The sequence below is a fragment of the Sebastes fasciatus genome, chromosome 6 (assembly GCF_043250625.1).
Source record: "Sebastes fasciatus isolate fSebFas1 chromosome 6, fSebFas1.pri, whole genome shotgun sequence".
In the NCBI taxonomy this organism is placed as follows: domain Eukaryota; kingdom Metazoa; phylum Chordata; class Actinopteri; order Perciformes; family Sebastidae; genus Sebastes; species Sebastes fasciatus.
The window spans coordinates 26,001,697-26,016,665 of NC_133800.1; the positions used below are offsets into that span (position 1 = coordinate 26,001,697).

The following is a 14,969-nucleotide window of genomic DNA, read 5'->3' on the forward strand; positions in this document are numbered from 1 at the left end:
GCTGCTTTTTGAATGAGACGTCTAGCTTTTCTCAGATTTTTATCTGAGTTTTAGTTTTGTCTTGTAAAACCATAGACTGAATATAAGAAGTGGACGTAGTCACCGTGATGTCACCCATTGGTTTGTCCACTGCCGTTTGAAGCCTAGCATTCTGCATTTTGGTCGCCACTATCTAGTTTTGGCCGTCGCCATCTTGTTTTTTTGCAACCAGAAGCAGAGTATACAAACAAAGACACAAAACTCCGCTGCCGCCATTTTGGACTGAAAACGCCTATTATATATTTGTAATACTTTATTTTTCAACACAGGCCATTTTGGTAGAATATGACAATAGAATAGAAATCATTTTGTTTTACTTTTGTACAGCACTTGGTATGTGGACGTTTTACTGGCGTCCGGTAGCCGTTTTCAGTCCAAGATGGCGGAAGCATAGCTTTGCTGCTGGACGCTGGTGTTGCAATGGAACGAACAATTGACTTTCACTTCTTGGCAATACACGTTCTTTGCCCGAAGTCACACAAGAGGGTGTAAATAGTTACAACCGAACACTGAATGTTATAATTAACTTTCATGAACTGAAAACACACTGTTGTGAGTGGAAAACGCAGACAACTCCCAGACCGGACAACGGCGTCAAGCACAAGGTAGCCACGCCCTAAAGCATCCCCTGCTTTATGGTCTATATGACTCTAAATGGGACCATAATTTACTAAATGAACATCATGCTGTATTGAAGAAGACTTGAAACTAGCGATTGAGACCATAAACTCATGTTTACAATGTTTACTGAGGTAATAAATCAAGTGAGAAGTAGGCTCATTTTCTCATAGACTTCTATACAGTCAGGCTTCTTTTTGCAACCAGAGGAGTCGCCCCCTGCTGGCTATTAGAAAGAATGTACGTTTTAAGGCACTTCTGCATTGGCTTCACTTTTCAGACCCGGTAGTAGCTGACCTAAAAATGTTAACATGTCACCAAAATTCAAAGTCAGGCTTAAGAATCTAGGCTGTTTCTCCTCGTACGTACCCTCTCTCCTGTCATGGCGAAGGGGGCGTTGAACCACTGCTCGAAGGTGCTGCAGCTCTTGAAGATGGTGGGCAGGAGGAAGTTGAGCAGGGCCCACAGCTCGGGCAGCTTGTTCTGCAGCGGCGTACCGGTGAGGAGGAGGCGGCGAGGAGCCACATAGTGAGTGTTCAGCACCTGGGTCAGCTTACAGTGGTGGTTCTTCATGCGGTGACCCTCGTCCACAATCATGTACTTCCAACGAATCTGTATGGACAAGAAGACTTATTGGAACCCGATTTCTACACTTTGAAATTGTGAAATGATAATTAAAAAAAAAACATCTCTAAATTTGCATTTGAAATATTTGTGACCACAAAGGAGCCGAGGAGTGGCTGCATTAGAGAAGAGAAGTTTGACTTCCTACCCTCAGGGTACACAACACTACTGCATACAAATGAGAAGTCTCTTATTCCCTCTCTCATTTCATATGCTTATAATAAGTGTTTGAGCACAAACTTTTTAAAGTGATGTGAACAAATTAACATGAACACCTTTAATAAAACAGAAAACTAAATTATTTTGACTACTTACTACCAAATGCTTATTACATTTACTACAGCTAGGACACAAATTATAAAACTTAGTTGTAAAACAAAACAGTAACACTTTATAATAACCATCATTAAAACATGGTAAATTGATAGTTAATTAAACTTAGTTAACAGTTATTTTACTGATAACAAACAATTAAATGATAATCAATGTTTAATAATTATTAGTAATGCTATAATTTATGTTCTTTTATCATTACTTTCTGTAATATAAAATGATTTGTTTATAAATTTGATATTGTATAATAGCTGATAGTAGACGAACAATTACCTTCTCATTGTATTAATTAACCATTTCTAACAGTTTTTTGTTATACATACATTTTATATACTATATTAAGTATTTGTTAATGATCACGACATGATTTGTAAACTTTTAAGACATCGTTTGTAAAACATCTATAAACATAACATAGCTAGATGGACCAGAAACCAATTATTAACCATTAACAAAGTATTAACTATCTATCTAAATAATATTTATAGATGGATTACAAAGTGTTTATCAACCATTTAACAAGGTATTATAATCATCAGTTGCAACTTCATAACATCCAAATAATGTTTATAGACACAATATAGTGTTACAAATATCTATCTATGTAATGTTTATAGATGTTTACAAATCATAACCATTAACAAATACTTATATGATATATAAAATGTTGAGTGCAACAATAAACTGTTAAAATAACAAATGATAGAATTACTAATAATTAGTTAACATAATTATTTATAATTTAATAGTTTAGCAGTAAAATAACTATTGACTAAATTTTAATTAACTATCAATTTACCATTTATAAATGATGGTTATCATATTAAGTGTTACGGTGACTGCTGAGTACCAGATAAGACACACTTTTCCCTCCAGAGTGGCTTAAGCACACAAACAAAGTGCTGTGCACACACCTGAAATTACGATGAATGAAAAGCTCCCACTAGTGGAGAGTCTGATGAACTGCTGAATGTGTATGTGTGAGTTTGTGAGAGTTAAAGGCAGCTCCTCAAAGTGTTTCACATCTGCAGCAAAACATATTGAGTGATCTCTTTTCATAACATTTAGTATGCATGTACCTGTGCACAAACTAAGACAAAGATTGAATTGCACACCTCTTAACATTTTGATAAACAGCAACTGAAATGCTATGCCTATCACAAATGAAATATGACACAGACGAATGGAGGATCCACTGAATAAGAAAAAAAAACGAGACTCTAGTTTTGCTATCAGCCCATTACATCCCCCTTCTTATAGCGGATTTAACTTTCCAGTCACATACTGTACAAGGAACGCAGTTAACAAGGCATTCGATCATCAAAAGAGCACAAACATCAGACTTTTTCTTCTATTCAAGATACTCTGAAGCTTGTGCAAGTAGGATCGACTACCGCAGCGCACTGTTCTCAGGTCTCCCTGAAAAGTCGATAAATCAATTGCAGCTGACAAAGAGCGCTGCTGCCATATCTTAAAACTGGAACAGAGAAAAAGGTTCACTTTTTAAAGTTCAGCCTATGTGAGTCTAATGATCCTTCTACTCGTCTACAAAACTGTTAAGTGAACATGCAGCTGATTGTAACGTCATAATGCTGCTGTATGACCTCAGTAGAGCCCTCAGATCCAGACTCTCTGCCCACTGAACCAAAAACTCAGACAAAGACCTATGGCGAAGCTCTTCCTGCAGTTTTAAGCCAAATTAACTCTGGAACTGCAGAGTTTAAGCACCTGCTATAATATACCTTTATAGATCTGCCTTTACCTAGAACCTGTTATTACTTCCTCTTCGAATTCTGCAGAGAAGTAATGTGACTTTCAAACTCTGTCTGGCACTGGCGTGGTGAAATCTCAGGCATCAGTCATTTATCTACTGGTTAGGGCTGTAACGGTTTGTGTGTTTGTCACTTTCCGGTGGTCATGGTCCAGTTCACGTAGCTACACGCAGAATACACCGTATGTAGATTGATGAGTGTAATGCGGAACCAAAGTTTAGAAACGTGTGCCGCGGATTGGCATGCAAGTCAGTCACAATATGAGGGGGGGGCGAATGAAACGCCGGAGCTGGAAGACGTACCGCCTAAGGGTAATACATAATATTTTTATATTATTATTAATATTATCTTTATAATGAAAATAGTTTACCAAAGTTGCCAGTGGGCAAAATGCTGCCTTAGTCCCCAGCAGGAGGATCGTGTTTGTCTTTGACACTTGCACTACCGTTTGTAAATGAAAAGAAATGGATCCTTATGCATTCATTTTTTTCCCCCGCTGTAGCAACTCGCACCAAACCGTGACTTCTAAACCAGTGTTTTAACAGAAGCGTGACTTCTGTTTACTGTTACACCCCTGCTACCGGTTAGTGAAGTTGCTGTTGAAACTTTCTAAAATTTTAAGTGAATAAAAGAGTATTCATCTGTTAAATGTGTGGGACACTGTGTGTATGTGTGTGTATGAAGTGTACAAAATGGAAATAGAGTGCAAACTAGAAAAGTAGATTAAACAGAGAAAACGGAGCTTTGATCGCCTTCACCTTGGCCAGTATGTTTTTGTCCTTGATGATGTATTCATAGGTGGTCAGCAAGACGTTGAACTTCCCGCTGCGGAGCTGAGGCACAAGCCCACGGCGTAACACGGGGGTGCCCTGCCACGGGGGAGACACAAAGATGAAGTCAACTTTCTCTTGTAAGTCAGTCACAAGCAATCAGGAGGAAAAAAGGAAAAATGACATAATAAAGATTCTTACCTTGTAAGCAATTTTGACCACAGAGGGTGACCACTTGTCAAGTTCATAGACCCAGTTAGACAATGTCCTAGGAAAAAAAAGAAATCACCACACATGGTGGAGGTTTCATGTAAGAAAGAGATCTGAATTTAGCTGAGCTGAGCTGAGCCTGAACATGAAGAGGATCTTGAGGAATTAAGAGGCAGAGTATACATTTGAAATGTCTATCATCAAGGTTGAGACATAATTTGAAAACAAAATCCTTTGCAGTGGCGCAGTGCAATATCTTTCAAAAGGGTCAAATGGATTGCAGCTCACAGTGCGAGACCGGGCAGATCAAGCTCTCTGCTGCTCATTAACTGAGATTTCCCAGCACACAACTGCGAGTGAGAGAGGGCGAGTTTCCTCCACATTAGCTCACTGTTCATGTGTGAAAAAAAACTCAAATTTAAGCCTCTGCTCTGCTCAGTTTGACTACAAAAAGCGGTGCACCTCTTCAGTGATGATGAAAAAAAACAATGTTGTGCAATCCTTTAACACCTGCAGTTGTAAATTATCATGAAACAGAAATACTAATTAGGTGAAATGTGAAATTGGGAATTACAACAGAGCATTGAAGGTGCTTTCACCTGCCGCGTTTAAAGAAGCTGAAAAAAACCCCAGGAGCTTTAATCCAATTTATTATATTGTTTTTGGGGATTGGGGCTGAAACTCCAAACAACTGCACGCTGGCCCAACAGGTGGTCTCCTCTCTGCTTCCAAATGAAGGCTGGAGAGGTGTGTGTTCGGTGAATTTAAGGGATTAAAGGGATAGTTTGGATGTTTTGAAGTGGGCTTGTATGATGTACTTATCCATAGTCGGAGTTTATGACGTGCTTTTCTTCTGTGGGCTACTTTTGCATATGCTGTTTTTTATTAAACCAGTTTTTGTCGCTCTGAATTTAATCATTAGTAAGAGAATATCCTGAAGTGGGATTTCATAGATTACATTTTTGGAATATGTTCTATTCATTTACAAGGGGCGATGCGCTCTTCTGTGGCTTATGACGGGCCAGAATTACCTTCGTTGCGCGTCCATCTACGTTGTAAATGACACTCTTGCAAACCATTAATGTTCATGCATATTACCGGGGTAAGGAGGATCCTTAAGTGTGCGATTTCATTTCATGAATGGATAGTTACATGGCTGGATTATTTGGAAAAGAGGATGCCGAATTTTCCTCCCTGTCTGCCTATCAAGAGCTGATAGTGTTGCGTTACATATTCGGGAGATAACTTTTGTGAGGAGGAATAAATTGAAAACATGTCAGATATGACATGAATACCACCTCTCTGCTTGCTGTAAAGGCAGCTGCTCACCGGGACGGTGGGAAGTTTTAGTCTACACTTTCTAACCCTATCGCCAGAAGTTGAAGGTTTTTTTTCATGGGGTGAAGAATTGCCATCTGAAAAACAGTATCTCAAACGATCTAAATAATAAATATCTAAAACGTAATTTAAAGTCTGTCGTGCTCGTGCATTTATGGCCGTGTTTGCTGTTAACTCTGACTCATCGCTCCGTGCAGGCGGACGAGTGTGCACACCTGACACTTGAATTTCATTTGAGTCTCAATCAGGGACGGGACTCCCGACTCCCCTGTTTTACATTACCGCCCTATCTTGTGATTTAGACTGATAAGGTCGGTGTGTTTCAGTCTAAAATGACTTCCTAGCTGTGATGGATGCAAGCTGATGAGTGCTTACGAGAGAGGAACGATGATGAGAAAGGGGCCGTTGATCCTCTTGTTCTCCATCAGGTAGGTGATAAGGGCGATGGTTTGGATGGTTTTGCCGAGGCCCATTTCATCAGCCAGGATGCCGTTTAGATTGTTGTTGTACAGGGACACCATCCACTCCAGCCCCTGGACCTAAATCACACAGAGAAATAAAGGCATGCCTAAAAATAAGCTTGCAGAGATGTTTCCAATCATACTCGCTGCTCGTATTATTTTCCTCTCCTCCAGCACATAAAAGAAAACTATAAACAGATCAAGACGGAGAGCACTTGGGGTAGTGTTTGAGGAAATTATCACGGAAAATGACATGCTGCATCTCAAAGAGACTCAATGTTATGTGGCAGAACTATACCTTGCTTTAAAGGGCCAGCATGACAATCTTAATACTAAAATAAAAAAATTACACAGGTGGCTAATATGTATAGAATGGAACCAGAACATACATGTTGCCTGTAACGTCCTGCTCTTTCTTGTTAAAATGTCTCTCGTCACTTTTAGCTTTGACAGTTTAAAAAGGTAAAATTGCTAGAAAATAGGCCTGCAACTAACGATTATTTTTATCCTCAATTAATCTGCAGATTATTGTCTGGATTAATCGTTTGGTCTACCATCAGAAAATAATGAAGAATGCCCGTTTGCCAGTTTCATAACGAAAGGTGACATCTTTAAATGGTCTGTTTATTTGATATCAAATTTACTATCACATAAGATGAAGAACATCAGCAAATCCTCACAACACTGTGGAGCTGGAAAGAGAGAGAATTTGGCATTTTTGTTGAAAAATGACATTATATTGATAATCGAATGTAAAAAAACTTAAAAAATTAAGTCATTGTTTAAGCTATAAGAAAAAGTGGACTTCTAATTTTTTTTCTATCCATGTACATTTTACAAAACTTGGAAAAAGGTGCCCCCTCACCCCCCTTAGTTCACTTGCTTAGTTTCCCTTGATTCCTGGATGACTATGAGAACATGATTATGTTATTTGATCCCATAGACGTGATTTCGTGATGAGACAAGATCTCAGACTACACCCAATACATAAAAAAGGTCTGTCCTAAAGCATTTATTAGTTTCTGACTTTGGGAAAAACAGTAAAAAAAACATACTGTATCTCTGAACTCTCTCCTTAACCAAAGCACACATTCAGGCTGTTCTATGTGATCTTCTTTTGATAGCTAATGTAATTTGTTTTCACTTCCATTCACTGAGCCTTTCCTGAAACTGTCTAGATGCATCTAAAGAAGTTACTTTGTTGCTTTTCAAAGTGAGTTTTGCAAATGCACTTTGATCTCATTGCCACTTTGGCATTTTATATGCCAAGTGATTCAAGCGTGGTGGCAAAATATCAACTGTGTTACAAACTGCGTAGCTCGTCTGTGGCCTGTGGAAAACAATCAGGAAAAGACAGTATGGAGAAAAGGGAAAGGGCGCAAGGGCCCTGGCAGCAGAAAAGAGGACCGCCAACCAATTACCACCTAATGCCTGACAGCAGAGCGAATAAAAAAAGGAGGCTGGTAGAGGGTAAAATGAATAAGAAATAACTGAAAATTGTCGTATATAAATGTGGAGCTTCTGTAAATAAATTCAGGTTTGTTACACAGATCGCTGTTGGCACAGCAGACAATTGATCCAATTATTGTACAGCTGACATCTCTCCAGTTTCCCAAAGGAGCTGCCACAATATCTCATTTAAAGCTTGGCACAACATAAATCAGAGGAGTGCTACGACTGCAACCTGACTGGAATAAAAGAAAAGTTAGCAGCATCCAATTACCAGTTCCGTATCTCTCGTAATATACGATCTTTCACTGCCATCCCCACTCACTACAGTAGGGACCAGACTATAGTGACACACTGGAAAACAGTGTAATAGCATCGTTAGCAGCACACAGCTATCTTTACACTTGACTATGATTGATTAGTCTATCAACAGAAAAAAATAATCTGCAAGTATTTTAATGACCAGCTTCTAAAAGACATTTAAAGATGTCACCATGGACTGTGTGAACTTCATCGGAAAAGCTTGAAGGATATGTTATTATGTTTTTGGTCTATTTGTCAGCAGGATTACAGAAAAACTACTTGCCCAATTTGAATACAACTTGGAGGAAAGGTGTAGCATGGGCCAAGGAAGAACCAATTAAACGTGTCTGTGCTCTCTGAGTGCCCTTGTAGTTTGTTTATATGTTCTGTGTTTGTGTGTGTAGCGTGAAAAGGCAACAACTTATACTTCATTGTGTAACCCTGTGTTGTAAAATGACAAATAAAATGAACCTTGATTTGAGAAAACACTCCAAAATGTGTTTTTGATATAAAGCGAAATAATAAGTGAAAATAAAAATGTGAATTTGTTTGCTTCTTGTATTAAAAAAGTTGTTAGGCAGAGAGGGTAAACATTCAATCTGAAACAAACACATTGTGGACAAAAACACAATAATGATAAATAATAACAACTACTGTCCAAAAGTTAGAAAAAAAAATAGCAAAAAGCTACAAAATAGAGGGGATGTGTGTGTACCTGGTAATGTTTGAGTAGGCCGTTGATCAGCAACGTCGACTGCTTTTCCACCCTCTCAATGACAGCATGGGCCACACCATAGTAAGATGCGGAGCTGGTTTGTCCAGCATCAACACTGTACTCATCATCCACATCCTGCTTGACAACCCTGAATGTGTGATGTGAAAGAGAAGAGACAATTTTAAACCCTGACTGAACTGTGCCTTTTAGAACTGACTGATCGCTTCAAGGCGTAGTTGGGTCTGACGCTGGAGCCCAGCGGGAGCTCAGCCAGAGCTAAAAGTCTAGATTCAAGTACAAAGTCTAGCAGAGCTTTATTTATTAATGTTTTATTTTATTTTTTTCTTAAATGTCAGTGTCTGAAATATTGACTGGTTTACCTTCCCGCTGGTGAAATCCAAAGGAGATTCTTTGTTTTTGTTTTGTTTCAAGAACAAAAACATGTTTTTAACATTTAATGTTTAATATCTTTTTAAAAAATACCACTTGGTAAAAATTGTTTCCAACAAAGACCACTAAACTTTCAGTGAGCTAAGAAAAGGACCTTAAAGGTCCTAAGGAGAAAGCACCCGGGGAGCAACTTGGGGTTCTATCTCTCGCTCAAGAACACTTGACATGCAGGTTAAAGGACAACCACTCTACCCACTGAGCTACAGCCGCCAAATGGAAACGCGCACTCAGCAGTGACGTACGTTACCTGAGTAAGCTAATCAATAAGGTTATGAATACTGTGAACGCTGTCACTAGCTGAGTCAAAGTCAGCTGTGGCAAGTTTAGAAATAACTGAAAGGGTTAGTTCCGATTTTTTTAAATGGGGTTGTATGGATACTCCCACGCTCTGCGAGGTAAAATTACTGCTTTTATGAATTTAGTCTAGTGGCTTTGAAGAGAGTGATATAATGGCTTCAGGCCCTCGTCGGAGAGGTAATGTGGCTGTGTTATTGTGTGACTTTTGGATCTGAATTAGAACGGCGTCCACAGCAGTACATTGCTTAGCTTCCGTGCCAGTACTCATGTCTGTTTCTCCAAACTGGGAGCGTGCTGACAGCCATTTAAGTTACAGTATGTAACGTTAATACACTAACTATAAGGATGTATATATACTGTACATGTAGCAGCGTCATCATGCAGAAACCTACGTCAGGTCACGTGGGAAAAAGTTTTTAGAGGAGCTTGGGAAAATAGCATTTTGACGCTAAAACATACTTTGACCAAAATTTGAATATTTGGATTTGAATACATAAGGAACACCACTGGGAAGCAACAACATGATATAAAAACCTAAAAAAAAATTATAATAATGGACCTGCCCTTTAAACTTTCTAACTGATGCAATTCCTGGATGAAAAAAAAAGTGCTCTACAAAGTAAATCTGAGATAGTGGGAAGTATAACACATATAATACATTACTTGATAATGTGCGCTTCAATGGAATCGATTATCGTCTTGTCCTCCACTTCTGCCTTGGTCAACACCTCTTCCTCCTTTCAGGGCAAAATTGATAACAGGTGACTGAGAGCACACTTAATATAATAACAACGTCACACACAGATCACAGAAGTAGCTCTGATGATAGCAAATGCATACAGCTACAGCCCCCTGGTGGAATTTGATGTGTGAGTTTAGTGTCTGGATGTGTACGTGGAGCTGGTCTGCCTGAGATGTGACTTAAATCCTGCATGATTTCAAGAACTGCAGGTGAGCGAGGCTGATCTAAACTCCTCCACTGTGGGAGTTCATTAATGAGATAAGTCACTGACCTCCTCCTCATACTCTGAGCTGCTCTCCTCGCTGTCCGACCGCGGGGCAACTTCATACCTGGTTTTTAAAAGGAGGAAAACAAGTTAAACAGAAAGTATGGTAACTATATTTCTTTTCTCTCCGTCACACATTAAGTAATGAACACCTTGAGCAGAATTAACAAGCAGCAGCCCCCCAAAACGGGCAGGAAAGGGGGCGTGTTACTTGGGATGTCGAATCCTCACTCAACTTTGAGAAACTAAACATCCTTTAAAAGCACAAAGACGACTCTGTCCTTCTAACCTTTTTAGAGACAACAGTATGCCTGCAAAAACAATTACTCATCTAGATGTGCAGTTTGGTCGCTGTAAAATGCATATAATAGAACAACATTTCTATCCAGTATTGTGCCTCATCCTCACCCAGGGTTCATCTCAAGCCAGGCCTCCAGCTGGCTGGACTTGGGCGCATCCGTTCCCTGCAAAACTTTCCCAGTCTCCGTCTGAATCACTTTGACTGGCAGCTCACTCATCTGACTGCTCTCATCAATGGGCTGCAGCAGGACAAACAAACCACAAGGAGAAACATAAGTAGAAAGATTAAACTGAACTCATTTTGGATCACTTTAGACAAATGTTAATGTTCTTAGCGATTTTTTGAATAGAACTAAATAATAGGGCTGTCACAGTTAACGCGATAATAACACGTTATCGCAAATTTGTTTTAACGGCACTAATTTATTTAATGCATTAACGCAATCGATCTTTCGGAGGTTGTAGCGGGCTCGGTTTAAAAGCTAGAGTGAAGATAACGGTATCAGATGAAACCAGAAAACCTAAGCAATCCTGTCATACTAGCTCGTCCCTTTAAGGTACATTTCGATTGTGCGATATTTGCAATTAATTGCGATTAACTATGGACAATCATGCTTTTAATAGCGATTAGATATTTTAATCGATTGTCAGCCCTACAAAATATATGTGCTCTCTAGCAGCTGCTGATTTTTTGCTGTTAGATAACAATAAACTGTCATTTAAAAGATAACAATTGATGTAAATATTGGCGCTCAAATCGACCATCGATGATTTGAGAAACGATCGTGGATTGTTGTTTTTCCTGCCGATATTAAAGGGATATCTTGGATGTTTTGAAGTGGGGTTGTATGAGGTACTTATCCGTAGTCAGTGTATTACCTAGAGTAGATGACGGTCGTTACGCCCCCAGTTTGGAGAAGCAGAAGCAGAACTAAAGCAATGTACCGCTGTGGACGGGGGCAGCAGCAAAACATATTTTAGTCACCTAAAAAAAACAGCATCAGTTTAAGTGTACGCTATAGTTTGAATATTTTCATCTCTTTACCTTTTCAGAAAGTCCTTTCCAACTGGGAACTGAAACCATTACCTATGCTCTCTTCAAAGCTACCAGACTCCTTTGACAAAAGTAGCAATTTTACCTTACAGAACATGGGAGTTGCAGATTTACCACCGCATTGATCAGTTTGTTTGTTTGTGTTATTGTGTAACTTTGTTGAATCAATTCAGTTCAATAAAATGATTGTGTTTGTCAAAGGAGTTTTTGCTTTGAAGAGAGCATAGATAACGGCTCTAGTTCCTTGTCGGAAAGAGCTGTCAGACGGTAAGGTAAAGCAGTGTTTAAAATATGTTTTGCTGCTGCCCCCCCGTCCACAGCAGTTCATTGCTTTGGTTCCGTGCAGTAACTCCTGTCTGTTTTTCCAAACTGGCCGACCACCATCTACTGTAGGTAATACACTGACTATGGATAAGCACCTCATACAACCTTACTTCAAATCATCTGAACTATCCCTTAAACAAACTAAATTGTTATAGAAAACAAAATCTTGAATGTGCTCCCTACTGTGAATTCACAGCAGTTGTTTCTGGTGGAGTGGCGAGTCTATGCCCAGTGATGATGATCTCATTAATCTGAGTCACTTCTAACAATGCCAGAGCTGATTTCCCAACCCTAGTAGATATAAAGCTGACTTCACCTGACAATGACATCAATAAAACTGAAATTGATTTGGACAATGGCCTGTATTTCTGTCTGTATTCCAATTGAAATCAACATGACTTGAGGTTCTGTCCTTGCTTCACTGATTCATTGTTTTAAATGGTACTAGGAGGGATAACAAATCCCACTTCCAATCCCATCACCTTCATTACAATCCAACATTTGGGACCTCAATAGCCCATCTTTAAAGATAAACAACATTAATGACTGTTTCTTCCAACACTGGCCATCAAGGCCTTAGTGCATCCATTTCTGACAGGAGACAAAGGAGAGAGTGCGCAATTAAAAACTGAGCTGTGAGGGAGAACAAACACTGCAGATTTTCTTTTGTTTGTTGCATTATTTACAAGAGGTGCAATTTGTTTTGGTTGTTCTATCACCTAGGGTGCAGTCTGTCTCTGAAAGGATAATTACTGTTTGATCTGATGTTCAGATTATTTTTTTCATTTCTGCCAGAGCACATTTGGAAGACCGAATGCAGGTTTGGTTTCACGACAGCCGTAGTACATTCTTCAGTGAAAGCAGCAGAGCAGTAAATATCACCATAACAAGATTGGTTTCATAGTTAAATATCGTCAAAAAAGAAAGGACAAAATTACAGCCTGAGGTCAATCTGTAAATCAGGTAGGAATATGATATTTGAAATATTGAAAATGCAACTTTTTGGCCAAAACAAAGGTGACGTGAGGCGATGCAACTGGTGGCCTTGTAAATGTGGAAAAGCGAGTACCATCGTGTTTACAGAATTTTGGCATTGTCTTGGTACCGAAGTATCGGTTCGCGTGACAGCTGAAACTCACTATAAAGCTCCGTAAAGCCGAGAGGAGCTGCAGATTCAGATGCTCATTCTCTATAGGTTCATCACTATGAGCAACCCCTTTCACATTGTCACATTATTTTCACATTGTTATTATAAAAATGTTGATTATAACGGCTTTAAAACTGACAGCTACACAACAATTACACAATGTTAAATGACCAAAATGGGTAAATAAACTACAACAAAAAAATAAAACATAACAACTTAAAGCTCTGCAGCTCACCTCTCCATCAGGTCCAATGGCACTGGTGCCTTCACCATCTCCATCCACCTTCTAGACATCAAACACATAATCCCATTCAGCCGGACGTATCATTGCAAATGTTGTTATTCTATAACAGCAGGCTAAGTGTAAAGTATAGGTAACACCAGCATTATGTAATCTACCAATAATGGTGCTTCTATAATGGCATAATTTCCTCCATTACTCCGTTAAAGAGCATGGAAGAGCTCTCCAACAGGGCCATGTAGGGTACTTTGTGTGGTTTGGGTTTTATGTGCTATTCCCAGGTTCATTATCAAACATGCTCAACTGAGGTGGCTCACAGTATGTGGTTAAACAAAGAGCCCCTTCAAATGGCTAACGTCAGTGTCAGGGATCTGAGACCTGGTGTCGTGAACATCTGAGAGTCTGCAGGTGTTCGTTCCGGTCAAAGACGACACCAGATGAGTTCACTGTCTGACAGAGAGTGTGAAATGATGTCGGGTAGCGTGTACTCTCAGCCCACCATGTCACTGACTGTTAGAGTCCCTTTTAATGCTTTGAATCACAAGGAGGAAATGTGATCCTTGACAATAACCACATTGTCATTCTGGAAGAGGCTTGACATAAACAAAATAATGAACCATGAGATTAGGGGGATTATAGAGCGTAATTCATCTCAAACCGTGGTCGGTTCTCCAAGGGAGATTTGGATTGACTTTATGTTAAGGATAACACCCAGCAAAACTGAAGGAATATGAGCACCAACCTTATTATACCGTGTTTTGACCCAAGAATCATTCAATGCTTTGGTTAAGCTCCAGTAAAATTGTAAAAGCTTTACGTTGAGTGCCACACACAAGGTGTCTCTCAACACAAGAAAGTGTTGAGAGACAAACTAGCATATTGATGTTTTGCTCTTTTCGTGTTTTTTTTAATCAATACTAAAAAATACAGAATACCAGTGATATATAGTAAAAAAACCTTGGAGCAACACTTCGCTTTTCACAATCTAGTAGAATATAAATCTGACAACCATCAGCATAAAGTCACATCCTGTGAATAATCACCACTTGAGCATTTCTCTTCCTACCTTCTTTTTCTTCTTCTTCTTCTTCTTGTCCTTGGCAGCTTGGGCAGCTTTGTGTTCGTGCACCAGGGTGGTGAGGTTGGCCACGTATTCATCTGTCTGCTGCAGCAAGTAGGCCAGACGCTTATCTTTCTTTTGGTCAATTAGTTTTCGGTAGCCTTCCTCATCTTCAGCCTAAGTGGGGAGGAAGGTGACAAGAGGTTAATGGTGGAAGAGGACCAGAGCTTCTTGAGGATAACAATCGGCAAAGAATAATGACCTACAGCCTGATAATATTCATTCCTAGCCAGTTAGTCTGCGCTTTATATAACTAAAGCAGTTCGATGCTAATGCAGAGATCCAATATAATAGACCAGTGTTGGTGCACAGACTGAACATATTAAAATGCATCAGTTATCAGCAAGACACCTATCCATATTAAATACTGGTTCTGAGTCACTAGTCGTGTTTCCAT

General features: G+C 39.4%; 1 protein-coding gene across 3 annotated transcripts in view; it reads right to left on the reverse strand.

Moving 5' to 3' along the window:
* smarca2 (SWI/SNF related BAF chromatin remodeling complex subunit ATPase 2) overlaps positions 1-14,969 on the reverse strand; it is a 50,466-nt gene that overhangs the window by 24,107 nt on the left and 11,390 nt on the right. For 2 of the 3 annotated variants that reach the window (XM_074638810.1, XM_074638808.1), the window contains 10 exons: positions 14,519-14,689; positions 13,447-13,497; positions 10,795-10,925; positions 10,393-10,450; positions 10,043-10,116; positions 8,633-8,780; positions 6,080-6,243; positions 4,358-4,424; positions 4,145-4,255; positions 1,027-1,269 (listed from right to left, as the gene is read on the reverse strand). In XM_074638810.1, the coding sequence (XP_074494911.1) occupies positions 1,027-1,269; positions 4,145-4,255; positions 4,358-4,424; positions 6,080-6,243; positions 8,633-8,780; positions 10,043-10,116; positions 10,393-10,450; positions 10,795-10,925; positions 13,447-13,497; positions 14,519-14,689 (1,218 nt within the window). The remainder of the gene's footprint in view (positions 1-1,026; positions 1,270-4,144; positions 4,256-4,357; positions 4,425-6,079; positions 6,244-8,632; positions 8,781-10,042; positions 10,117-10,392; positions 10,451-10,794; positions 10,926-13,446; positions 13,498-14,518; positions 14,690-14,969) is intronic. The other variant, XM_074638809.1, reaches the window with a different exon arrangement.